At 48.7% G+C, this 27,041-nt stretch overlaps 1 protein-coding gene across 1 annotated transcript in view; it reads left to right on the top strand.

The window, feature by feature from the left end:
- The window catches only part of rnf150a (ring finger protein 150a), a 175,889-nt gene extending 159,467 nt beyond the window's left edge, over positions 1-16,422 (top strand). The window contains exon 6 of the mRNA XM_072495630.1: positions 15,717-16,422. Within this exon, the coding sequence (XP_072351731.1) occupies positions 15,717-15,803 (87 nt within the window). The 3' untranslated portion in view covers positions 15,804-16,422. The remainder of the gene's footprint in view (positions 1-15,716) is intronic.
- Positions 16,423-27,041: the final 10,619 nt, after the last annotated feature.

Below are 27,041 nucleotides of genomic sequence, written 5' to 3'. Positions count from 1 at the left end.
ATCCATGGGTTGAGCCGAACGACAGTGGGCTGCGTAGTGGCCCATCTTGCCACATCTGAGGCACTGTCGGTTTTTTGCAGGACATTGCCCTTTTAAATGTAGAGCTCCACAATTGCCGCACGTCATGACGTCACGGCGTTCGTTGCGCCACTGCGCATGCGCAGTGCGATCTTGCGGTGGGCGCGCCTGCGCAGTGCGTCTCTCGTTGTGGCCGTTATTTTTGGCGCGCACCTGCGCGGGAGACCGCGAAAAGCGCGGGAAGCGGCCGCTGTCGTCCGGGCCGTGGGTCGGGAAGTAATCGACGGCCTGGATGCGTTCGACGTCGTGGGCGGCCTGGCTTGCCGATTCGACGGCTGGGGACCCCCTCCGTGCCAACTCGGACGCCTGAAATTGGGCAAAACGGCAGGTAGCATTTTCGTGGAGGACACAGGCTTCCACAGCAGACGCTAAGGTGAGGCTTTTTATTTTAAGAAGCTGCTGGCGTAGGCCACTAGAGGCAACGCCAAAAACAATCTGGTCCCTGATCATGGACTCTGTGATGGTGCCGTAACCGCAGGACTGCGCTAGAATCCGGAGGTGCGTCAAGAAGGGTTGAAAAAGCTCCTCCTTACCTTGCAGGCGTTGCTGAAAGAGGTATCTTTCAAAACTTTCATTTACTTCAACTTGAAAGTGCTGGTCCAGCTTGACGATGACCGTGTCATATTTGGATTGGTTTTCGCCTTCTTCGAACACCAGTGAGTTGAAGACGTTGGTGGCGTGCTGACCTGCGTAGAAGAGGAGCATTGCAATCTTCGTGTCATCCGAGGCACTCTGTTTTTCGGTGGCACGGATGTACAGGTCAAATCGCTGCCTGTAGAGCTTCCAATTGGTACCTAGGTTCCCCGCGACTTGCATCGGCTGCGGTCCGTCGGTGTGGTCCATGTCCAGAATGGCAGGTTAGTAGGCAGGTATCGATCCACTCCTGTACCATGTGGTGTTGGGTGTTCTGACACACAGATGAGCCAACACGGTTGTATATGGTACAACGCTATTTTATTTAAACTTACTATGTACAGTTTTGTCTTTGCACTCTGCACGTGGGGGTTCCCTGCTTGTGATGTTGTAACAGCTCTTCCCTGTTTCTTTATCCCCAGACCTACTGACCACCAGGTGTCGTGCTCGTGCTTTTTATGTGGTTGGTGTTCTTGTCTGTGATTGGTTGTGGTGTTGTGTGCTCTGATTTGCCTGTTGGTGTGTCCATCATGATGTGTGTGTTTGAATATCATGACATTGTGTACTCTGCTACACAGACGAACCAACACGGTTGCGAATGGTACCACTCAGTTTTATTACTAACATATATTTACAGTGGTAAACTGGTTACTGAGGTTCGATCATAACCCTAGAATCTGTGGACCTATTCCTAATACTATCTTGTAGTGGCACTCAGCACATGGTGGATGTTTGAGTGGCTTGCTATGAGCTCTGTGCCCTGAGCTGTCTCCTGCTGGAATGCTCAGGAAGTGTCGTGTTCCCTGTTTTGTACTGTGTATGCTCTTGCCTGTGATTGGCTGTGGTGTCGATTGGTCCGTTGATCTGTCCATCAGTATGTATGTACTATGATGTCTACCTGAATATCATGACATCCCCCTTTTGTACAAGAACATGTGCCTATGTGGTTATAAATAGAGATGTGTACTGAGTGCAGCTGAATGTGTGTGTGTGCAATATCTACAGCATGTACATGGAGCTAAACTATATACAAGGGGCGATGTTGGGTGCGACATAACAACGAGGTTGTACCATTAACATAGAACGGGGAAATGTTGAACGCCAAAAACGAACTCCTGTAACGACAAGGAAGAAAAGAGACATATTAACACAGTGGTATTGTGAGTTCAATGTACAAACAGGCTCATAAGTCCAGCCTAGTAGGTGGGCGACGAATTTGGGTTGACCGTTAGGGTGGCACACCATTCATCACCCGGATTGACAGTGTTCACTTGCAACGGCTGGTGGGTCCTGGCTGGAGACATCCGGTTCCCATCAATGACCGCAACACGAAACACTTCCCGGTCGTCTGTGTCACTTGTCTGGATATCGTCTGGGCACGACTCGTAGTAAGGAGGCTGAATGTATGTACTATGATGTTTACCTGAATATCATGACACCAGACAAACTATGATCAAGTAGACCATTGGCAGTCTGAAATAATGCTTCAGTTGCTTGGACTACTCTGGCAGAGCCTACAATACTTGACAGAGCTTTTATAAAGATTTGTGGATGTCTGCAGCATGCTGCTCAACCTCGCTGACATGAGGGGGCAGTCCTCACCTCCAGCTGAACAGTGAGCGGTTCAGGAGCAGGAGCAAGAAGATGAAGGGTGGAGGCAACCTAGGCAGACCTTTCCAGCCTGGGTTGTTGATGAAGAACTAATTTGAGGTTGAGTAACCACAACCCCAATTTTCTGTTCAAAAACAGCAAAAACACGCCTCTGTCACCGAGCATCAGCTTGCTCATAATGCAAAAATAAAAGCCCACACACACCAGATTTATAAATCAAATCATATTATATTGCATACAAACATCAACTAATCCCCTTGTGCATTTCTTATGTGCCTGTCTTCAATGTGCCTTTGCCTGTCCCAGTGCCTCTAGGTACTAAGTGGGGTGGGAGGATGAATGCTGTTCCCCTGAGAGGCATTCTTCCAGGGTTGACGTCTCTGTAATCCTAGTAATTTATTGGAGGACAGATTGTTGTGCCACCCTGGAAACCCTTTTGACCACTCATCTACATCTGCATTGGCAGCAGTCTGAGCTCCCACTGCCGCACTTGGACATTGGTCAGCTTCTGTTTGTGCTCCAACAGAAGGTGAGATGTTGGCCAGTGAATGCTGCATCATAGCCAGGTCCACAGGGATGAAGTTGGCGACCACTTCTACACTGGGAAGGATGAGCTCCAAACTCTGCGCAAAAACCCAAAGTTGGTGCTAGATTCCTCCTACATAGAACATAGTATTTACAGTGCAGAAGGAGGCCATTCGGCCCATCGAGTCTGCACCAGCTCTTGGAAAGAGCATCCTACATAGGCCCACGCCGCCACCCTATCCCAGTAACCCACCTAATCTTTTTTTTTGGACACTAAGGGAAATTTATCATGGCCAATCCACCTAACCTGCACATCTTTGGACTATGGGAGGAAACAGGAGCACCCGGAGGAAACTCACCCACACACGGGGAGGATGTGCGGACTCCGCACAGGCAGTGACCCAAGCTAGGAATCGGACCAGGGACCCTGGAGCTGTGAAGCAACTGTGTTAACCACTGTGCTACTGCGCTGCCCACCTGTTCCTTGACATTGGCTGCAGGCTTTCAGACAGGACTGCCAATGCACAAAACAAATTTTGTTGTGCATATCCATCAACATTCGTCTATACATTGCCTATTGACGTCACCATCTCAGTCCTCTGCAGTGGAACCCATGTGTGACTTATTCTGGGTGAATTAGCATCTGCACTATCCAAACCCACATTTTAGCTGCAGTACATTCATGCCTGTTGTCTTCTCACTTGCCCCTAATCTAGTATTTTAAGATGTGTCCAGTCTCACTGTGAGCTGGTTGCTGTGGGTGCGGAATCACATGATGGTGCGTGTCACCTTCATCACGCTTCTTCGCGTTCCTCCACAGCCTGGTCAGGTTGCAACTCTTGGGTTTCTAAAAGTGAAGAGGCACAAGGGTAAGGTTGTGTTACTAGGAGGGTGGAAAGAAAGAGATGCATGCTTTTATCATCTACAGCTTGGATATGAGAAGAGATTGTGCGATGAGGAGGAAGTGACACATGAGGAGAATTAATTACCCATCATCATTGACTTTCAGCCCTGCTTTTGACTGTAGGATGGCCAACACCATCTTTTCAATGGGGGTTTCATGCCTGTCCCCCTCCCTTTTGGGGTCTGCTGCTTCAGGTTATGTGCAGGTTTGTCCTCCAGAGAGGAGGGAAGTGTGTTATGCAGTCTGTTTGGCTGAAGTGGCTGTCCTGGTTGAACAGCTGGCCATGTTTGAAGGCATCAATGTTGGGTATAAATCCTGATTCATGAATACTGATTGATAGAGATTGTTGGCAGGTTAGTGATGAGGGTGTGGAGCAGTGTCTGAGGTTAGTGTTGCAGTCATAGGAAATGCTGTGTGAAGATGTATTCACTGACCTTGACCACTCTTGTGAATTTCTTATGGTATTGCATCCAAGCTTTTTAAAAATTCATTTACGGGACGTGGGCTTCGCTGGTTAGGCCAGCATTTATTGCCCATCCCTAGTTGCCCTTCAGAAGGTGGTGGTGAGCTGCCTTCTTGAACCACTGCAGTCCTTGAGGTGTAGGTACACCCATTGTGCTGTTAGGGAGGGAGTTCCTGGATGTTGCCCCAGTGACAGTGAAGGAACGGTGATATATTTCCAAGTCAGGGTGGTGAGTGACTTGGAGGGGAACCTCCAGGTGTAGGGGTTCCCAGGTACCTGCTGCTCTTATCCTTCGAGATGATAGTGGTCGTGGGTTTGGAAGGTGTTGTCTGAGGAACCTTAGTGAGCTACTGCAGTGCATCTTGTAGATGGTACACACGGCTGCCACTATTTGTCGGTGGTGGAGGGTTTGAAAGTTTGTGGAAAGGGGAGCAATCAAGTCGGCTACTTTGTCCTGGATGGCGTCGAGCTTCTTGAATTGTTGGCGTGCACTCATCCAGGCAAGTGGAGAGTATCCCATTACACTCCTTACTTGTGCCTTGTAGATGGTAGACAGGCTTAAGAGGGTCAGGAGGTTAGTTACTCGCCGTAGGAATCCTGGTCTTTGACCTGCCCTGGTAGCCACAGTATTAATATGGCTATTCTAGTTCAGTTTCTAATCAATGATAACCCCTAGGAAGTTGATTGTGGAGGATTCAGCGATGGTAATGCCATTGAATGTCAAGGGGCGATGGTTAGGAGATGGTCATTGCCTGGCACTTGTATGGCGCGCATGTAACTTGCCACTTGTCAGCCCAAGCCTGGATATTGTCCAGGTCTTGCTGAATTTGGACATGAACTGCTTCATTTATCTGAGGAGTTGCGAATGGTGCTGAACATTGTGCAGTCATCTGCAAACATCCCAACTTCTGACCTTATGATGGAAGAGGGGTCATTGATGAAGCAGCTGAAGATTTTTGAGCCTGGGACACTATCTTGACAAACTCCTGCAGTGATGTCCTGGAGGTGAGATGATTGACCTCCAAATACCAGAACCATCTCCCTTTGTGCCAGGTATGACTCCAACCAGCGGAGCGTTTTCCCCCTGATTCCCATTGACTCCAGTTTTGCTGGGGCTCCTTGATGCCACACTCGGTCAAATGCTGCCTTGATGTCAAGGGCAGTCACTCTCTCCTCACCTCTGGCATTCAGCTCTTTTGTCTATGTTTGAACCAAAGCTGTAATGAGGTCAGAAGCTGAGAGACCCTGGCAGAACCCAAAGTGAGCGTCCGTGAGCATGTCCTTGAGCTTTGACTCTTGGCATTGCCCTCCACAGCTATTTGCTCCCACTGCCTTTTGAACCAATCTCTGGAGAACCTCTTGGCTCCCTGTGGATACAGGGGCATCTCTCCTACATTCTACCTCCCCCACCAGTGCTGTGCTCACTCTCTCTCATGATTTTCCCTTTATTCTTTCATACATTGTGAGGGCCTGTGGAGAGACCCTAATTGCCCTTGAACGGAGTGGCTTGTTAGTCCATTGCTGAGGGCAGTTAATAGTAAACCACATTGTTGTGGGTCTGGAGTCATATATAAAGCAGATCAGATAAGGACGGCAGGTTACCTTCCCTAAAGGACATTAGTCAACCAGATGAGCTTTTACAACAGTCGATGACAGATGCCACGGTCACCATTACTGAGATAGCTCTATAATTGCAGATTAATTCATTCAATTCCAATTCCACCAACTGCCACAGTAGTATTTGAATCTGTTTTCCAGGTCATGCTGACTGGTTGAATGACTACCGGTATCTGCTGCAGTCACAGTGCATCTCCCAGTTAAGCGATGGGAGCTAGCTTCAAGTGTGGTGCTCGGAATTTGATTTTCAGCTGTCTGTTGATGCAGCCAATCAACAGCGCAGATAGTGCTGATTGCACCCAGAAATCATTCACATGAGCACAAAGTGGTCATTCTGACTGCAATACATTAAATGGATACAAGTTAGTTGCACATAAGTTTGCAGTGCCTATTTTGAATTGCTATCAAATTTCCCCCGATAATATTTTGATGCAATGCATGTATATTTTTCCTTCTCCCTGATCAAAGGTGGTACAGTAATATTAATTATTATATCTGACAAACATCTCTTGCTGATCTGAAGAAGGGAGAAAACCTGGGGGGAACGAAAACTGGAGTGCTATTTGTTTGGATTTATTGTCACGTGCACTGAAGTACAGTTAAAAGTATTTTTCTGCGAGCAGCTCAAACAGACCATCTCGTACATGAAAAGAAAAGAAAAAGAAAATGTAAATACATAGACACCGGCATCGGGTGAAGCATACAGGGGTGTAGTATTAATCAGGTCAGTCCATAAGAGGGTCGTTTAGGAGTCTGGTAACAGCGGGGAAGAAGCTGTTTTTGAGTCTGTTTGTGCGTGTTCTCAGGCTTCTGTATCTCCTGCCCGATGGGAGAAGTTGGAAGAGTGAGTAAGCCGGGTGGGAGGGATCTTTGATTATGCTGCCTGCTTTCCCCAGGCAGCGGGAGGTGTAGATGGAGTCCTTCCATGTCACTGTATTCAAAGTTTTGTAGCTATACGGTACGATGATTTTTATACATCTTTCAACTCCGAGATCAACATCATGACAGGCGTCATTGAGTACATTAGGGGAAAATTAAATTTTCAGTGACAGCAAACATTATTTAATAATTCTGCTATGAAGAGTACTCTGGAGTACAGAATCTCCATTTCCAGTTAGAACAATGTTTAGCAGCAAATGTTCAGCTACAAGTAGTCTTACCACCAGAGGGCAACCCATTGCCACAGTCAGAATCATATCAATAGGGGAACTGGCTCCACCTTGTGTTAATCAACGTTCTTTAGTGAAATCCAAAAATCTACGACTGCTTTGATAGCTGACTGAAGAGCAGGTGCATTTCCGGTTTCATAAATATTAAACACCATTATCACCTCCTTCATAAAATTATAAATTTCAAGTGCTAGAAATTTATATTTGAAAATATCAGAATTATAATACTGGAATAAATCAATATGGCTAGGATCAAGGGGCCATGTTAATTGTAGCTACATTTGCTGACAATCTAAAGAAAGGTAAGCAAGCTGTGAGGGAGGCAGAAAGGCCACGATTTTGTCAATATCATATTCCCGAGGTTGGGACCTGAACTGACTGTCACTTCCGCTTTCTCTCTTTTTGTCTTTTCTCATTCAATTATAATTCAAATTCTAATTGTCAACGGTGTGTAGGGAAAACGTGTGATTTAACGGTGGGGAAAATATTTAATTGCTGAAACTTGCTGTCAGCTGACAATGCTTTATCTATGGATGACCAATTACAGGGCCTCTCCTGTTCAAACATACATCCACTGCTTTAGAGAGCCATATTCTTTGGGGAGATGAGGAACCATTGAAGCAGACCAGCTCCACGTTTCAGTGATGCCTCCCTGCATGTTCTCCTCTAGGTGTCAGGGAGGAGCTCTTTCCACAAGATGGCATAAGAAGGCCCTCCTGCCAATCCGCGACGGCCTGGGGTGGAAGAGGAAGTGAGTAACTGTGGGGTTACCTATCGAGTCTGGTTTCAGTGCAAGGAACGGGTCCATGATCTGCTCCAATCCGCAAGAGCACCTGACAATGTTGCACCTTCAACAGGAGTCCATTGTGTGGTCATCAGTAATGTATATTTGTAAGTTGGCAGCTATGCCTGAAGGGTGAATATGGGCAGCACGGTGGCACAGTGGTTAGTACTGCGGCTTCACAGCGCCCGGGACGCAGATTCAATTCCAGTCTTGGGTCACTGTCTGTGTGGAGTTTGTACATTCTCACTGTGTCTGCGTGGGTTTCCTCCGATGTGCGGGTTAGGTGGATTTGCCATGCTAAATTGCCCCTAAGTGCCCAGGGATGTGCAGTTTAGGTTATGGGGTTAAAGGGTTAAGGTGGGGTGATGGGGGAGTGTAAATGGGTAGCTCATTCGAATGGTCGGTGCAGACTCAATGGGCGAAATGGCCTCCTGCACAGTCGGGATTCTATGTGATCAGCTTTACTGCCACATGGCAATTGAGGCATGTTACAACCTGATGAGAAGGAATTAACAGGCTCCTCTCTATTCAACCTCCTTGTTTGGTTACAGCCCCACAAGGATATGCCATTTCCAAACCAGAATGTATTTAACTGTTTTAAGCTGTGAGCAATAAGGAGCCAATCAAACAAGGTTTTCTTGACTCGAAGAAAGAGCAAATGTATTTACCACTAAACCCAAGAAAAGTAATAAAAATGCCACATACACACGCGCGCACACACACAGGTTTCAGAAATAAGGGGAGTTAGAGCACAGTAAAAAATAGTAAACAAATATATGGTTAAACCCCCTTTGATTCTCCTCGAGGTGCATTTTAAAACTATGGCTGATTTGAGTTAGCTGGTTTCGATGTGGTCAGATGTAGAAGAGGTTGCGATTATTGTGCGATCATGGTTCACTGGCGGGTTTCTGGTAGAGTTAGATCTTTGAACCGGATGATACTCTTATTCCAAAAAAGCGGGAGGGAAATGGAGCAGCCTGTTTTCTCTGCTGAAGACTTTCTTGACACCGTCTGTCACTTATAATCTCTCTCTGGCGGCTGGGAAACCTTGCCTCGAAATATTTTGTCTATTGTGTAGTTCCAAGAGTTTTGGGTGTCTGTCTGCGGCAACCATTGTTTCAAAAACCACTATTTTGTATTTCGGAATGCCTCTTCTTTGGACAGTTGTGAGTTACAATGGGTGTCTGGATTATAGGAAATGTCTCTCTCTTCACACTTCTGAGGGTGATTTATTTGTTTCTCACCTTCACTACGGAAGTGTGGCCTGTCATGATATGCACTCATGCACATAATGAGATACAGACAGGCAGTGACAGACACCTCGTACTGCCAATCAGCACACAGGACAGAACACAACCAATCACCAGGCACAACACTAGAGGGCGGTCTCCCACTATAAAACACACGAGTATTCAGCACTCTGCCTCTTTCCACTGGTGACAACTGTAGTGACAGTCAGGGTGTATATATCAGTTAGCACCTTCTACACGTGGCTCAGAGCTAGTCTGGTCTAGTTAGTTATAGTAAGCACGCTTAGATTAGTAAAGTGTCAAACCCACAGCGAACTGTGTGCACTGCTTAACAAGTTCAATAAAGCGTATTGAACTAACATCAAAGTTTGGAGTATACTTTCAAGTACAACTGCATCCAGTTGCAGTCAGTGTTACCCCAGGGTGATTAACATGACATGGTACCAGGAAAGACTACTTCCTCTAAGTGGTTTACCTTGAGTGATTCAGTGACGACCAGCGAGTGCCTTCCAGCGGCATGGAGAAGATCCAGGCCCCTCCACAGCTCCGGATCTCCGGCAATCTCGGCGCCAACTGGCGGGTCTTCAAGCAGAGGTTCTTTCTCTACATTGAGGCCTCGGGCCTCGAGGATGCATCCGATGCCAGAAAAATTGCGCTGCTCTTATCAACTGCGGGGGACCAAGCCATCCAGATTTTCAACTCGCTTAATTTTACCGATGGCCAGGACAAGACCAAATTCAGGACCGTTTTGGAGAAGTTCGACAGTCACTGTGAAGTCGAAACAAACGAGCTTTGAGCGCTACATCTTCCAGCAACGGCTTCATGGTAAGGATGAACCTTTCCAATCCTTTCTAACTCATCTCCGTATATTAGCGCAGTCCTGCAATTACGGTGACACTGCTGATTCCATCATCAGGGATCAGATCGTGTTTGGGGTGCACTCCGATTCCTTGCGGAAGCAACTCCTCAAAATTAAGCACATGACCCTGCCAGTCGCAATCGAGACGTGTATAGTGCATGAGCATGCGAGAAATCGGTACTCCCGTCTCAAATCGGCAGAATACGAAAAACTTGCCTCCCACGAGGCAGAGAGTGTACAGGCCATCGCCCGGATGCAGCGCCTCAGTATCGATGAAACCGGCCATCTCGCGTGCTTTTCCCGGGGCACCATGCATGCGCAACACGAACAGGAGAACGAAGGGCCGAAAACCAAACGGCGCAGGTGTGAACACGGCTGACCGCACTGCCCATGTGCGATGACGCACGGAGCATAACGACGTCAACGTCATGACGTGCCCGAACTGCGGCACCACCCACTTAAAGCAGCAATGCCCTGGAAAAGGCAGGCGATGTTTAAATTGCGTGGACATTATGCAGCCTTGTGCAAGTCTGCACCACCAGTCAAGGGCCAGCGATCCCAATTCCAACGCAAGCGCGTTCGTGTGTACAGCAAGGTTTACTGGATTCTGATCTTGGTAGCACTACGGATCCAGAGGATGACTGCCTGGAGTCCCCCTATCGTGTTGGCATCATCACTACATGTGAGTATGCCTCCTCAAATTCAGCAAGCCGCCTATCTATCCTCAATGTGGATTCCGCGGACGAATGGCATGCTGTCATACGCGTAAATCAATGCAGTTCAAGCTGCTTCTGCCAATCTCATCTCTCAAGCTGATTTTGACCGCATTAAAAAGCAACCCAAAATTCTTCCGCCAGCCTGCCAGCTCCTCGATTATAATGGCAATGCCATAACTGCATTAGGATCTTGTCATCTGTTTGTCTCCAACAAGACCATCAATGCCACACTGCGATTCAAAATCGTCAAACCTGATAAGGCATCCCTGCTTGGTGCCCATGCATGCAAGCTACTCAACCTCGTACAGCGAGTCCATGCCATGCCTTCTTCCAATGTGGACCTTCAGGCTGACATTGATGACACCCTTGCTCAATACCCGGATGTGTTTAGTGGAATGGGTCCTGTTGCTCTTATTAGCCTTAGTTTTATTAGCTCTAATTATGTCACCTTTGCTCACGAGTCGCCAGGTATCTTTCTGATACCGCCACGTGGTTCAAGCTCGAGTAATGATTAATAATGCAGCACACCGCTTAGTAAATGTTAAATCAATGATCATTTATTATATATAGCAATAAATACTTATACAATAATCCTATTTCTAGACTATTACCTACCACTAAAGGCCAATACTTAACTTTGGTGATGGCCCACCAGGTCAGGGAAATGAATGGTCTATCGAATTGGGTCTGGCCTGCGGGATTCAAAAAGGCTGGTATGGGTCGATAGTCTGGAAAACCTATCTGGTAGCGATCGCTGGAGTAAGACTTACTTGTTCTTTCATCGAAGGGTCTCAAAGGTTGCGAGTAGGAGAAGAAGGGTCGATCTGAACTTGGCCCCTATTTTTATAGTTCCCGGGGGCTTCCCGCCTCTCGGGGCGGACCTTGACCCTGGTCCCAAGTGATTGGACTTGGTCCCAATCACTGGGTTCGATATGCTCCAATAATGGGGCGATTCCTTGATCGGGGGGTGGTCGTTTGCCTTTCTTTGTCTCGGCCACTGCTGGCGCCGAGAGGTCTGGATCGGCTTTCAATTGCTAATTTGTTGCAATTGTTCCCGGGATAGCCGATTAAACTGCAGATGTCTGGGTTGATGTACTGCTAATGGGCGCAGGTATCGATCTGGGCTGACTTCCCCAGAGCCGAATACACTGTTCTGTCTGCAGCTGTCCGTTTGTGCCCTGTTGGCTGATTTTCCCATCAGCCTTTTCATTTTACATCGGGTTTTGGCCAAATTAATCGGGAATCAGCCATTTTAGGTGGCTACAGTACGCTGCCATACTGCTACAAGATCTTACTCAGGCCTGATGCCACGCCTGTAATCCATGCACCACGCCGGGTGCCGGCTCCTCTGAAGGAACGTTTAAAGGCACAGCTACAGGAGCTCCAAGACCAGGGCATCATCTCCAAAGTAATGGAACCGACTGACTGGGTCAGCTCGATTGTCTGTGTGAAGAAGCCCTCAGGAGAATTGCGGATATGCATGGATCCCAAAGATCTTAACCAGAACATAATGCGGGAACACCACCCGATCCCGAAGCAGGAGGAACTGACCAGTGAGATGGCACATGGCAAATTCTTCACGAAGCTAGATGCATCGCGTAGTTTCTGGCAGATACACCTGGACGAGTCCAGCAGGAAGCTCTGCACGTTCAACACACCATTTGGCAGATACTGTTATAACTATATGCCGTTCGGCATTGTCTCAGCCTCTGAAATCTTCCACAGGATCATGGAGCAGATGATGGAGGGCATTGAGGGTGTGCGTGTCTTCATAGATGATGTAATCATATGGTCCACGACCCCCGAGGAACACATATCTCGTCTCAAACAAGTCTTTCGACGTGTCCATGCAAACGGCCTCAAGCTGAACAAGGCCAAGTGCTCCTTTGGCATGTCATCCATCAAGTTCTTGGACGACCAGATATCCCAGCAGGGTGTGCGACCAGATTCGGACAAGGCGAAAGCCATTAATGCCACGAAGACCCCAGAAGAAAAAAAGGCGGTACTACGCTTCCTCGGAATGGTGAACTTCTTGGGAAAATTCATTCCCAACAAGGCCTCACACACCACGGCTCTCAGGCATCTGGTGAAGAAGTCCACTGCATTTCAGTGGCTACCCACACATCAAGCAGTGTGGCTCAAGCTCAAAGCAAAGCTCACCACTGCTCCGGTACTAACGTTTTTTGACCCGGAAAGGGAAACAAAAATCTCCACGGACGCAAGCCAGGAAGGCATTGGTGCGGTGCTCCTCCAGAGGGATGACTCCTGGTCCTGGGCTCCAATTGCTTATGCATCAAGGGCCATGACTCCTACTGAACAGAGGTATGCCCAGTTAGAAAATGAGTGCCTGGGCCTCCTCACCGGCATTGTAAAGTTCCATGACTACGTCTACGGTCTACCTCCATTCACAGTGGAGACTGACCACAGACCCTTGGTCCATATCATTCATAAGGACTTAAATGACATGACGCCCAGGCTTCAGCGCATTCTCCTTCAACTCCAAAGGTACGATTTTGAGTTAGTAGACACACCAGGCAAGGAGCTGATAATTGCGGATGCCCTGTCCCGCTCCATCACCTCGCCCTGTGAACAGGTTGATTTCATCTGCCAGATTGAGGCACAGGTGCAGCTGTGTGCCAGCAACCTCCCGGCCTCAGATGAAAGAGTGAGCAGCATTCGTGAAGAGTCTGCCAAAGACCCTCTTCTGCAGCGTATAATGCACCACCTCGCAAATGGCTGGCAAAAAGGGCAATGCCCTCAGTTCTTTAATGTGAAGGATGACCTGACAGTCGTCGAGGGGATCCTCCTCAAGCTAGATCGTATCGTTATTCCTCACAGTCTGCAGAGCTTAGTGCTCAAATAAATCCACGAGGGACACCTAGGCGTCGAAAAGTGTAGGCGCAGGGTCCGGCAGGCTGTCTATTGGCCTGGAATCAGCCAGGACATATCCAACATGGTCCTCAATTGTGCAATCTGCCAGCGTTTTCAGCCTGCTCAAATAAAAGAAACACTCCAGCAACACGCGATCGTGATCTCTCCGTGGTCCAAGGTGGGAATCGACCTTTTTCACGCCGATGGGCGTGACTATGTGCTCATCATAGATTACTTCTCAAATTACCCGGAAGTTGTGAAGCTGTCAGACCTCACATCAAGTACAGTCATCAAGGCCTGCAAGGAGACATTTGCCAGGCATGGTATTCCACTCACTGTCATGAGTGACAATGGTCCCTGCTTCCACAGCCAAGAGTGGTCCAATTTCACTAAGTCGTACCAATTCAACCACATTACCTCAAGCCATCACTACCCGCAGTCCAACGGGAAGGTCGAGAAAGGGGTCCATATAGTGAGGCAACTGCTCTTCAAGGCTGCGGACTCTGCTTCTGACTTCAGCCTTGCACTGTTAGCGTACAGGGCAACCCCTCTGTCCACCGGTATGTCTTCGGCTCAACTCCTCATGAATAGAGGACTGTTCCAGCCATACACTTACCAGACCTGGATCACCTCCCAGTGCTGCGAAAGGTGCAGCAACTCAGGAACCGGCAAAAGCTGATGTACGATGCTCATGCTACCAATTTGCCTGTGCTCTCTCCGGAAGATGCTGTTCGCATCATGTTGCCTGGTGGAGGCTGGTCAGCTCCAGCTGTTGTTGTTCAACAGGCTGCTCCCAGATCGGTTGTAGTTCGTATGGCTGGTGGCTCCATTGTCAGGCGCAATAGAAGAGCACTGTGCAAAGTTGCCTGCCCATCACCTGATCTTACTTTTCCAGATGTTGTCGTGCCTCCTCCGGACACCTCGCACCACGAGGCCACCAACCTGGCAGCAATCCCGCCTGTCAAGGCACCGTCGTCCCCACCTCCACCTCTCAGGCGGTCGACAAGGATCCGACGCAAGCCCCAAAGATTGGGCTTATAGACATTTATCTTGTAAATTTTGTTCTGTACCTGCACGCTAGACACCTCTTATGTATATATTCATCCACTCGCCATTTAATGTAAATAGTTATACATGTAAATACAGTCACATATGCTCCAAGCAACCAACATTTTTATTTAAAAAGGGGGGACGTCATGATATGCACTCATGCACATAATGAGATACAGACAGGCAGTGACAGACACCCAGTACAGCCAATCAACACACAGGACAGAACACAACCAATCACCAGGCACACCACTAGAGGGCGGTCTCCCATTATAAAACACACGAGGCATCCAGCACTCTGCCTCTTTCCACTGGTGACAACTGTAGTGACAGTCAGGGTGTATAAATCTACACGTGGCTCAGAGCTAGTCTGGTCTAGTTAGTTATAGTAAGCATGCTTAGATTAGTAGAGTGTCAAACCCACAGCAAACTGTGTGCACTGCTTAACAGTTTAATAAAGTGTATTGAACTAATGTCAAAGTTTGGAGTCTACTTTGAGTACAACTGCATCCAGTTGCAGTCCGTGTTAGCCCAGGGTGATTAACACGACATGGCCTTGCATTTTAAGCAGTTTGCTTTGTCTCAGCTCAAACCGCAAAACTTTAGTTGGAAGTTGAAAATTAATATTTTAAAAATTATAACAGGCCAAAGTGTCCGGAAGTGTGCCTTTTGTTTGTGCTTGGATGCAATATTAGAATGACAGGCCCGTAACTGTGATGGGGATGCAGGCAGACAGGGGAGGGTTTAGGTGTCACTTGACGCCATTAACGTGACCCTTTGCCACGTATGATTCGCGCACCCACAGGATGGAATGTTCCAATCGTGCCCCCAAGACCAGAAATTCCTGTCTGAGGTCAATGGGCTTTTAAATCGTCCATCAAATGTTCCATTCGGCCCACGCCGATTTCGCATAAGGTGGAACTGTAAAAAACTCCCCACAGAGCCCGTGAGAGGAGACACAGAAGAGGAGGAGTTCCAGATCTGAGGCTCCTCACAGTCGCCAGAGAGGAAGTGATGGATATCGCTGGTGAGGAGGGAGCGCGATTGGTGGCAAATAGCAAGGTTCGACAGGCCAGGAGAAAGGACAAGGAGGCAACTATCCTGCTGGTGGTAAATGGGCAAAGAGGATGGAAATGAAACACTTGAACTGTGGTGATTCATCAGAATCTTTTGTTCTCCATTTCAGGTCATCACCAGCCAAGGACCAGGACGCAGCCAAGACAGGAGCCAGAAGACTCCACCCCTAGGACCGACACGGTGGCGCAATGGTTAGCCTACAGCACTGAGGACCCGGGTTCGATCTCGGCCCCGGGTCACTGTCCATGTGGAGTTTGCACATTCTCCCCGTGTCTGCGTGGGTCTCACCCCCACAACCCAAAGATGTGCAGGTTAGGTGGATTGGCCACGCTAAATTGCCCCTTAATTGGAAAAAATATTTGGGTACTCTAAATATATATTAAAAAAAGAAGACTCCACCCCTGGGCATGATGGGCCTCTGGTCGCAGCCACAGGAAACCTACTGGACATGCTGAAGAGGTTAGGGACCTATCTGGCGGAGATGCCTTGGATCATGCACAGCTTTGTGGAGGGTGTAGATGAGTCCATGCAGGCCATGAATTCTGCCAAATCTTGGGCATCGAGCTCATGGCTTCATCCATGGAGAGGATGATAATTGCCATGGACAGCCAGATTGAGAATTCCATCCATATTGAGAGTACCAAATTTGTACTAGCCTTTGTGTGATTCTTGGTTTTGCTCCTGAACAGCCTAGTTCTAATGTTAAGATTGTACCCTCTTGTTCACCCTTCCTCACAAAAATAAATACATTCTCAATATCTACCTCTCAAACCCTTTAGAATTTTGATCAGATCACCCCTTCGCCTCCTATACTCAAAAGAATACCAACCACATTTGGGGCAGCATGGTGGCACAGTGGTTAGCACTGCTGCCTCACAGCTTCAGGAACCCGGGTTTAATTCCGGCTTTGGATGACTGAGTAGAGTCTGCACTTTCTCCCCTTGTCTGCGTGGGTTTCCTCCGGGTGCTCCGGTTTCCTCCTACAGGCCAAAGATGTGCAGGTTAGGTGGATTGGCTATACCAAACTTCCCCTTAGTGTCTAAAATGTTAGATGGGGTTATGGGGATAGGGTGGAGGTGTGGGCCTGAGTAGGGTGCTCTTTCCAAGGGTTGGTGCAGACTCGGTGGGCCGAATGGCCCCCTTCTGCAGTGTATGATTCTATAATCCACATTTATGAAACCTGTTGATAGAATGTAACCTTTCAAGACCGAAGCCTCACCGATTCAAATGAAGCGCTGTGTCTTGTTATAAACATAGCAGACACATTTGCTCAAGGATTCTGAAATACCAAATATATGCTGAAAGGTTTACTTTTAAGGTTTGTGCTCCAATTTATTTTGCAGACGATACAAGTTTAGAATGATTTGTATATGCAGTGCTCTGAAACCTGCGGGCAAGAAAAAATAGGTTCCAATTATTTGTTTTCACTACAATAAGTTAAGCAATTTTCAGCTGGAAAATCTCTTGCGTGGCACTGGTTCCCTCCTCCCCTTGCCATACTAATGCGCCCCAGAAGGACTTTCTGACCGCCCTTTTAAGGAGTAAAGCTGGGCTGGTGGTTGGGTATCGGTGGGTGTTTTGGTGGCAGTGATCATAATTCAGTTGGATTTAGCATAGATTTGGTAAAAGACAAAGAAACCAGGAGTGAATATTCTCAATTGGGGAAAGGCTAATTTTAGTCATGCAAGATGTGATTTGGAAACAGTGAAATGGAAATAGCTACTTGAAGCTAAATCAGAATTGGAGCAGTGGGAGGTGTTGGGCTATGAGACAGCAAGGGTACAGAACAAATATCTTTTGTCTAAGGAAAAGCTGCAACTCCCAAATCTAGGTCACTTTGGATATCAAGGAACACACAGAGTAGGAAATTACAAAAAAGCTTCTGCCAGCTACTGGGAGCTCAATACTGCGGAAGGCCTGTGGGACAGTGCAGAAAATGTGGTGGTGAAATTAAAAGGGATAATAGGAAAGCAAAGAGAAGGCATGAAAAGATGTTGAGCACAATCAAGGAAATCCCAAAGATGTTTTATAAATACATTTAGAGTAAGCAGATAACTGAGGAAAGAGTAAGGGCCATTTTGAGACTGAAAAGGTAACCTGTTTATGGAGTTGAGGACATGGGGGGGGGGCAATTCAATGGCCTTGTTTTGCTTGAGAGCGCGACAAGACCGCTGAATAGCGAGAGAGGCCAAAACCGAAAAACGGGCTGGGCACCAACCCGTTTTCGATGCAACCAGCCTGCTCCCATCGGCGAAATCAGAATCCCGCAACAGCGCGGCAAGAACCCAATATTCACCACTTAAGCCCTATTTCCATGCAATTAACGGGAGCCACCCCTTATTCAATGGTCTTCCTGCATTAATCGGCCTCCCCAGCAAGTGCTCGTGCTGCAGCTGATTAGTGCTTTTTAAAAACGTGAACATGACGGAAGGGCTTCTGTGGGGATCCTAGGTGGTGAGTAGCCACCTTCGCTCACTGGCAATGAGTGCGCGGGCACTGGGCATGCTGCTCCTGTGCTTGGAGTGGGGGGGAGGGAGGGGGGGGCTTGGGGGGGGCAACCGGGGGCTCCAGCCCCAGTTGGGGTTGGGCTGGGGGGGGGCTCTGCTGGGGGCTGCAACTGTGAGTGGGTCCTCCATGCCAACCCCTGGATCGTATGTTCTTGTTCCGGGGGCAACCCTAGTCCCTGCCAGTCTGCCCGACCGATCACCCATTGTGGTGGTATGCATACCTTTATATAATTGTACAAATGTGTGAAGCCATTTATCAATGTATATAATCACAGGTATGACCTCCTGACAGTGAGTGGCATTGGACATGTGACTGACTGGACTCAGCAGTTGGTGGTAGGACGGATAGTAGGACAGTTGCACTTAGAGTAGCTCCCGAGGAAATTGAGTAACATTGTTTGTGTATAGATCTGTTAGTAATCTTCCCGGGTGCCTAATGATAAACCATCGTTCTGGTTCAATACATTTATGTTCTGTGTGTGTCTTCATCATCGAGGGAACCACGGAACACAACACCCACAACTCCCACTGACTGCGGAGGCCACTGGCCGTGCGGCTGAAGGCTATTGCTAATAGGGAATTGGCAATCGTGGTGAAGTGAACACTTCACACAACCAAAGTGGATTTCCGCGAGTGGGCGGGCCATGTAGCATGTGGGGCTCATTGCCTAGCATCCGAATCACACCTTGAGTCATGGACACTGTGCTTGAACACTGCTGGAAGCAGCACCATACACACAGCAGCCAACGTCTGAACACCCAAGGGCTGGATCCCATGTCTGGGGGGGGTGGGATTGGTGGTCAGCCCGCATCGTGGAACAAAGAGCCAGAGGTGCCAGACTGGTTGTGGTGAGGGTACTTTCTTTCCTCCTTTTTAAAATAAATTTAGTATACCCAATTCATTTTTTCCAATTAAGGGGCAATTTAGCTTGGTCAATCCACCTACTCTGCACATCTTTGGGTTGTGGGGGCGCAACTCATGCAAACACAGGGAGAATGTGCAAACTCCACACGGACAGTGACCCAGAGCCGGGACCGAACTTGGGACCTCGGCGCCGTGAGGCAGCAGTGCTAACCACTGCGCCACCGTGCTGTCCTTATGGTGAAGGTATTCTAATGTTCCTCATTCAAGTACACACCACTACCCACTCTCCCGATGGTGCCACCCACTATCCACCCCCTCCCTCCTTCCCCCCCATTGCTCCACATCGCCCCTCCCCCACCCCTCCCGCCTGTCGTGTTAGGTACACTGGTATAACACTAGCTGCAACTGGATGCAGCTTAGATCGAAAAGGTAGTCCAGACCTTGAAGTTAGTTCAATCAGGTTTATTGAACTAATAGCACAGTTAGCACAGTTCTCTGAGTTCGACTCTCTGCTAACTTAACTGTGGTTACTCTGTCTGACTGAACCAGACTAGCTCTTAGCCACGTGGTGGAGATGTGAGATTGTAACAACATCCTTGACTGACTCTCTAGATGTTCATCAGTGGAAAGAGGCGGAGTGTGAGTGCCTCGTGTCTTTTATAGTCAGATCCCACCCCTGAGTGTCTTGCCTGCTTATTGGTCATGTCCTGTTCTCTGTGTCCATTAGCTGCTTGTGTGTGCCTGTCTGTATATCATTATGTGTGTGCCTGCATATCATGACACCCCCCACGCACACTCCCCTCCTTACTCCCTACCTCCCCTCCAGTGCTTTCTCAGTGCTCCTCGACGTGCTTGGCCTTCCTTGCACTACCGCTACACGTAGGTGTGTCCCAGGATGCACATCAGAGGTGGAGGCAGCCAGTCGCTTACCACGTCCCGTGGCCTTTGATGCCACAGGGTGTCCTCTGGGAGCTCTAGGGCCGGAGAGCCCTGGCTCACTTGATGGCAGCACATGTACAACTGTGCCGTCCTGTTCTTGGTGCTGTCTGTGAGATACGGCTTCATCAGAGAGGTGGATATCTGGGGAGCTGGTGGCTACTGCCACCAGTCCATAGGACGGATCCGGGTTACCCACCTGTGCCTCCTCCTCCTTGTCGGTGACCATAGGGCCCTGGGGTTCACCTCACAACGGAGGAGCAGCTGGATTGTGCTCGAACCCTGCGTCATATGACTCTGCCAGCCCTGGTGGTTCCCAAATGTCTGCACCACGTTGTCGATGCCCTCGAAAATGCACCTCAGTTATTAGGCCACGTTCTGCAGCGCCTCGGCAATGCCCATCTGCAAGTGGGACATGCTCCACAGCACTACGGCCATTCCCTTCTGAGACAGGGACATGTCCCGCAGAACCTCATCAAGGTCAGCCTGGTAGTGGGTCACGTCCCCCAGCAAGTCAGACATTCTGCCGAGGCCCCCAGCCGTGGCTGTCATCGTCCACCGGGCTCTCCACTGCGGTCACCGCCCTCGCAGTGTTGGCCTTGATTCCACGCATTGCCGACGACATCTCCTGTGCCTGTAGCCTCTGGGACTCATCCAACAAGCAATGGACCTGCTGGAGTGTCGCTGACATCTCACCCTGAATGTCCCGGCCGCTCCCTAACGTAACCCTGTACCAGAGGCTCAGCATCTGACTGGAACCCAGCTGGGTCCTGGGAATCAGCAGCCCTCCGACTGCTGTCTCGCCTGGGGGTTCCTGCCTCCACGTGATGTGCATCAGCAACTGTGTGGTGCTCACCAGAATGTGTGCCAGCCGACTGACCACTAACATTGCCCACCAAGAACGCTGTGGGGGGGGGGCCCCGCAAATCACGCTCATATGTTTTGGTCCTGCCCAAAACTGGAGGGTTTTGGAGGGAGAACTTTAGGCTAATCTCAAAGGTGGTGCACATGAGACTCGAATCGGGTCTCCTATAAGCCCTATTCGGGGTGTCGGATCGGCCGGGATTGGAAGCAGGTGCCGGGGCAGATGTCTTAGCCTTCGCCTCGCTGATTGCCCGAAGGCGGATTCTGTTGGAGTGGAGGTGCCCTGTGCCGCGGCGTGGTGGGGGGGACCTGCTGGAGTTCATACCACTCGAGAAAGTAAAGTTCAAATTGAGGGAGAGGATGGAAGGGTTCTACAACTCATGGGCCTTGTTCATCATGCATTTTCATGAATTGGATGACATTGAACATTACGGGGGTGGGGGGGGGGGGGATGTTTTGTATTCAAAATGTTGGGAGCTGTTTGAGGGTGGGTGGGATGAGGGAATTATTGGCGAGGGGATTGCCATTGGGTTTGTTGTTATTGTTGATTATCTGTTGTAAATTTTGATGAAAATGTGAAAAAGGAGAATATAAATATTTTTTAATTAACATTACCCACCGAGGTGTGTGTCTCTGAGTTGGTGGAGGGTGGGGATGATAGCTGTGACGCATTGATGGTGGCATCCTCGGAGCTCTCTTCCAAGGTGTTCTCCCGGGAGGCCGGAGTGGGGGGGGGGGGGGTGATAACCACAGCTGGGTTATCGTCGGCGGCTGGAGGTCCTGCGGGAGAATGGACATGTGGTCAGTGGCAGGGATGGCTCACTCTGTATGGCATTAACAACTCACATTGGACAGAAGTTCCTGCTGGGGCCCAGTGAATCGTTACCTCTGCGGCATCCAACAGCCTCCACATTGGTGACTGCTCTGTCCTCAGCCACCCATCACCTCCAGGGCCCGTTTCTCAAAGGTCATGAGGATTCTTATGTCCGGCACCACACCCCCAATCTGGGCCATCTCCCAACAATTGTGGGACAGCTTCTCCTGCAGAGACACAGAGAGGGCATCGTTACTGCACGTGTGGTTCACAGTGATGGTGGGGTATGTGAAGGAAGGGTTGGAGGGGTGAAGTAAGGGGGATGAAAGGAAGGTAGTGGGTGGCCAATGGAAGGTTGGGGGGGGATGGGTTGGCCGCCTGGGGGTGGGAAGGTTTCGGAATGGTAGGGTGCCAACTCACGCGTGCTGCCCGGTGTAGGTTGTTGACTTTCTTGAGGCTCGGGAGGCCTGTCCGCCTGGTCACGCTGCCCAAGCTGAATGGCCACTGACACTTAATGCAAGATGACATTGGCTGCCCTGTGACTCACCGTCCGGGACCCTTGGGGGCACAGGACATCCCTCCTGGCTCCGACCGCATCTCGGAGCCTCCTCAGGTCTGGGTCTCCGAATCTTGGGGCTGGTCGTCTCGGCGCTATGGTTGCGAGCTGAGTGGGGCTGGCTGTGCAAGAGTTTTTTAAGTGCTGATCGACCTTGTTAGCGGGGGGCTGGCGAGAATGGTCCAGGCAAATTAGCTGACAAACCTTCATTTGCGGCGTGAAACAAAAGAACAAAGAAAAGTACAGCACAGGAACAGGCCCTTCGGCCCTCCAAGCCTGCGCTGACCATGCTGCCCATCTAAACTAAAATCTTCTACACTTCCGGGGTCCGTATCCCCCTATTCCCATCCTATTCATGTATTTGTCAAGATGCCCCTTAAACGTCACTATCGTCCCTGCTTCCACCACCTCCTCTGGCAGCGAGTTCCAGGCACACACTACCCTCTGTGTAAAAAAACTTGCCTCGTACATCTCCTCTAATCCTTGCCCCTTGCACCTTAAAACTATGCCCCCTAGTAATTGACCCCTCTACTCTGGGGGACAGAAACCCCTTGGGGCCTCGTTAAGTGGACCAATTAACGTTGTATTGCATTGCCGGCCTCATCGGTCCAATTGCAGGGAAGCTCGCGGCAATTCACGTTCAGTACCACACCTTAGAAATCTTTCTGGAGAATCGCGCCCAGGGTTCTCAATCAATTCTTGCATTTGTATTTGCGGAAGAGGAGACAATATAAGCATTTTTGTTTTGGGGGGAGGAGTGTGAAATATTGGATGGGATAAATTCAGTAATAAATATGCAGGTGTAAGCATCTTAGACAGTTGGTATGGATCTGTTAAGGGCAGATTAACTTAATTGTTCATTTTGAGGAGATAACGCAAAGGATCAGAGAGGTTAGTGAGCACATTTGATACAACGTACATTGATTTTTAGATCCCACAATGTAGACTGGTTAGAAATGTAAAAGCCCATTGGATAAATAGGAAAGCATCAAGTTGGATGCAAAATTAATTCAGTGGCAGGAAGTATAAGATAATGGTAAATTGGTGTGTTTGTAACTGCAGGGCTCAGCGTTCATCCCTTTGCTTTGTGTGGTGGAACGCAATGTTTAGACTTCAAGAGAGGGGGAAGATTGCGTAAATTGTCTGTATGGTTGATAGTGAGGGACAAAATTGTAGATTACGGGAGGATATTAATGATCTGGATCAACTGAGCTGAAATGTAGTTAGTGGTGTTCAGTCTGGAGAAGTGTGAGGTAATGCATTTGGGGAGAGCAAACAAGACAAGGGAATACCCAGTATATAGTGGGATACTGAGAAGTATAATGGAAGAGGGGATTCTTGGAATACATGTTCACAGATCCTTGAAGGTAAGAGAACAGATAGATAAGGTGGTTAAGATGGCATACAAGACACTTTCCTTTATTAGCTGAGACACAGAATAGAAGAGCCGTGATGTGATGCCAGAACTGTATAAAACGCGAGCTAGGTTACAGCTGAAGGTTTACACATGATTCTCGTCACCATTTTACAGGAAGTATTTTTTAAAAAATCATTTTTACAGGATGTGGACTTGCTGGCTAGGCCAGAATTTGTTACCCATCACCAAGGGCATCACGGGGCAGCACGGTAGCCTTGTGGATAGCACAATTGCTTCACAGCTCCAGGTCCCAGGTTCGATTCCGGCTTGGGTCACTGTCTGTGCGGAGTCTGCACATCCTCCCCGTGTGTGCGTGGGTTTCCTCCGGGTGCTCGGGTTTCCTCCCACAGTCCAAAGATGTGCAGGTTAGGTGGATTGGCCATGATAAATTGCCCTTAGTGTCCAAAATTGCCCTTAGTGTTGGGTGGGGTTACTGGGTTATGGGATAGGGTGGCGGTGTTGACCTTGGGTAGGGTGCTCTTTCCAAGAGCCGGTGCAGACTCGATGGGCCGAATGGCCTCCTTCTGCACTGTAAATTCTATGATAATCTATGATAAGGTTGTGGTGATATGTTGTCTTGAACAGCTGCAGCCCATGTGTTGTACATATACTCACAGGGCTGGTAGGTAGGGAGTTCCAGGATTTTGACCCAGTGACAGTGAAGGAACGGCAATATATTTCCAAGTCAGGATGGTAGAATCATAAAATAGAATCGCTACAGTGCAGAATAAGGATATTCAGCCCAACGAGCCCTTGGAAGGAGCTCTGCTTAAGCCCACGTCTCCACCCTACCCCGCAACCTAGTAACCCCACTTAACCATTTGGACACTAAGGGGCAATTTATCATGGCCAATCCGCCTAACCTGCACATCTTTGGACTGTGGGAGGAAACCGGAGCACCCGGAGGAAACTCACGCAGACACGGGGAGAAAGTGCAAACTTCACACAGTGACCCGAGGCCGGAATTGAAGGATAGTGAGTGACTTGGAGGGGAACTTCCAGGTGACGGTGTTATCTGCTGCCCTTCTCCTTTGAGATACTAGTGGTTGTAAGATTTGGAAGGTGCTATCTGAGGCGTCTTGGTGAGTTCCTGCAGTGCATCTTGTCGATGGAACACACTGCAGGAATTGTGCGTCGCTGGTGGAGGGTTTGAATGTTTGTGGAAGGGGTGCCAATTGGCCTGTATGGTGTTGAGCTTTTGGAACTGCACTTATCCAGGCAAGTGGGGAGTATTCATCATACTCCTGACTTGTGCCTTGTAGATGGTGGACAGGCTTTGGGGAATCAGGAGGTGAATGACTCACTGTAGGATTCCTAGCCTCTGACCTGTTCTTATAGCCACAGTATTTAAAAAACTCACTACAAGAGGAGGAGGAGGAGGCGCCACTAGTATCCCCATCCTCAATTATGCAGGAGCCAGCACACCTGTGCAAAGACAAGGTTGATGCATTTGTAATAATCTTCAGTCAGAAGTGCTGTGTGGTTGATCCATCTCGCTCTCCTCCAGAGGTCCCCAGCTAGTCTGGTTCAGTTTCTGGTCAATGGTAAGACCTGCGATGTTGATAGTGGAGTATTCGGTGATGGTAATGTCATTGAATATCATGGGACAATGGTTTGATTCTCTCTTACTGGAGATGGTCATTGCCTGGCACTTATGTGGTGCGAATGTTACTTGCCACTTGTCAGCCAAAGCCTGGATATTGTCTTGGTCTTGCTGCATTAGCACGTGGACTGCTTCAGTCTCTAAGGAGTCGCGAATGATCCTGAACATTGTGCAATCATTAGTGAACATCCCCACATCTGACCTTATGTTGGAGAGAAGGTCATTGACGAAATAGCTGAAGATGTTTGGGCCAAGGACACTACCCTGAGGAACTCCTGGAATGAAGTCCCGGGACTGAGATGACTGATCTCCAACAACCAACTTCCTTTGTGTCCAACCAGTGAAGAGTTTTCCCCCTGATTCCCATTGACTCCAGTTTAGCTGGGGCTCCTTGAATGCCATACTCGGTCAAATGCTGCCTTGATGTCAATGGCAGTCCCTCTCATCTCACCCCTGGAGTTCAGCTCTTTTGTTTATGATTGAACCAAGGCTGTAATGAGATCAGGAGCTGAATGACATTGGCGGAGCCCAACTTGAACATCTGTGATCAGGTTATTGCTGAGTAAGTAATATCACTGTTGGTGACTCCTTTCCGTTTATGGAAAGCAAACTGATAGGTTGCTAATTGGCCAGGTTGGACTTGTCCTGTTTTTTGTGTACAGGAAATACCTGGGCTATTGGCCACATTGCTGGGTAGATGCTAGTGTTGTAGCTGGACTGGAGTAGCTTGGTTAGGGTTGCGGCAAGTTCTGGAGCACAGGTGTTTAGTACTATTGCTGGAATATTGTCAGGGCCCATAGCTTTTTCTCTATCTCGTGCCTTCAGCTGTTTCTTGATATCGAATTGGCTGAAGACTGGCATCTGTGGATGTGGCAGGACTGCAGAGCTTAAATCTGATCGGTTAGTGTGGGATCGCTTACCTCTGTCTATAACTTGTTGCTTATGTTGTTTGACATGTCAGTAGTCTGATGTTGTGGCTTCACCAGGTTGACAGTTCATTTCTCGGTATGCCTGGTGCTGCTCTTGGCATGCCCTCTTGCACTCTTCATTGAACCAGGTTTGATCCCCTGGCTTGGTGGTAATATAGAGTGGGATATATGCCTGGCCATGATTGTGGTTGAATACAATTCTGCTGCTGTTGATGGTCCACAGAACCTCATGATGCCCAGTCTTGAGTTTCTAGATCTGTTCTGAATCTAACACATTTAGTACGATGGTGGTGTCACACCACACCTTGGAGGGTATCCTCAATGTGAAGAAGGGACTGTGCAGTGGGTCACTTCTACCAATACAAGTATATCTGTGGCAGGTAGATTGGTGAGGTTGAGGTCTAGTATGCTTTTCCCTCTTGTTGGTTCCCTCATCACCTCTCAAACCCAGATTAGAAGCTTTAGTACTTGGCCAGCTCAGGCAATACTGGTGCTACACCACCCTGAATACATTCTGTGCCCTTGTCACGCCCAGTACTTCCTCCAAGTGGTGTTCAACCAATAGTAGACAATACGTGGTAATGGAGGTTTCCTTTCCCATGTTGCTATGTTTGTAGATGATACAAAGATCTGTGGAGAGACAGGTAGTATTGAGGAAGCAGGGGGGCTGCAGAAGGACTTAGACAGGCTAGGAAAGTGAGCAAAGAAGTGGCAGATGGAATACAATGTGGAAAAATGTGAGGTTATGCACTTTGTATCATCTACAAACATAGCAACATGGGAAAGGAAACCTCCGTGACCACGTATTGTCTACTATTAGTTGAACACCACTTGGAGGAAGCACTTTGGAAGGAGAAATGGAGGCATAGACTATTTTCTAAATGGGGAAAGGTTTCGGCAATCTGTCGCACAACGGGAATTAGGAGTCCTAGTTCAGGATTCTC

The sequence above is a fragment of the Scyliorhinus torazame genome, chromosome 3, assembly GCF_047496885.1.
Source record: "Scyliorhinus torazame isolate Kashiwa2021f chromosome 3, sScyTor2.1, whole genome shotgun sequence".
In the NCBI taxonomy this organism is placed as follows: domain Eukaryota; kingdom Metazoa; phylum Chordata; class Chondrichthyes; order Carcharhiniformes; family Scyliorhinidae; genus Scyliorhinus; species Scyliorhinus torazame.
This window is presented reverse-complemented; position numbering and strand designations above follow the sequence as displayed.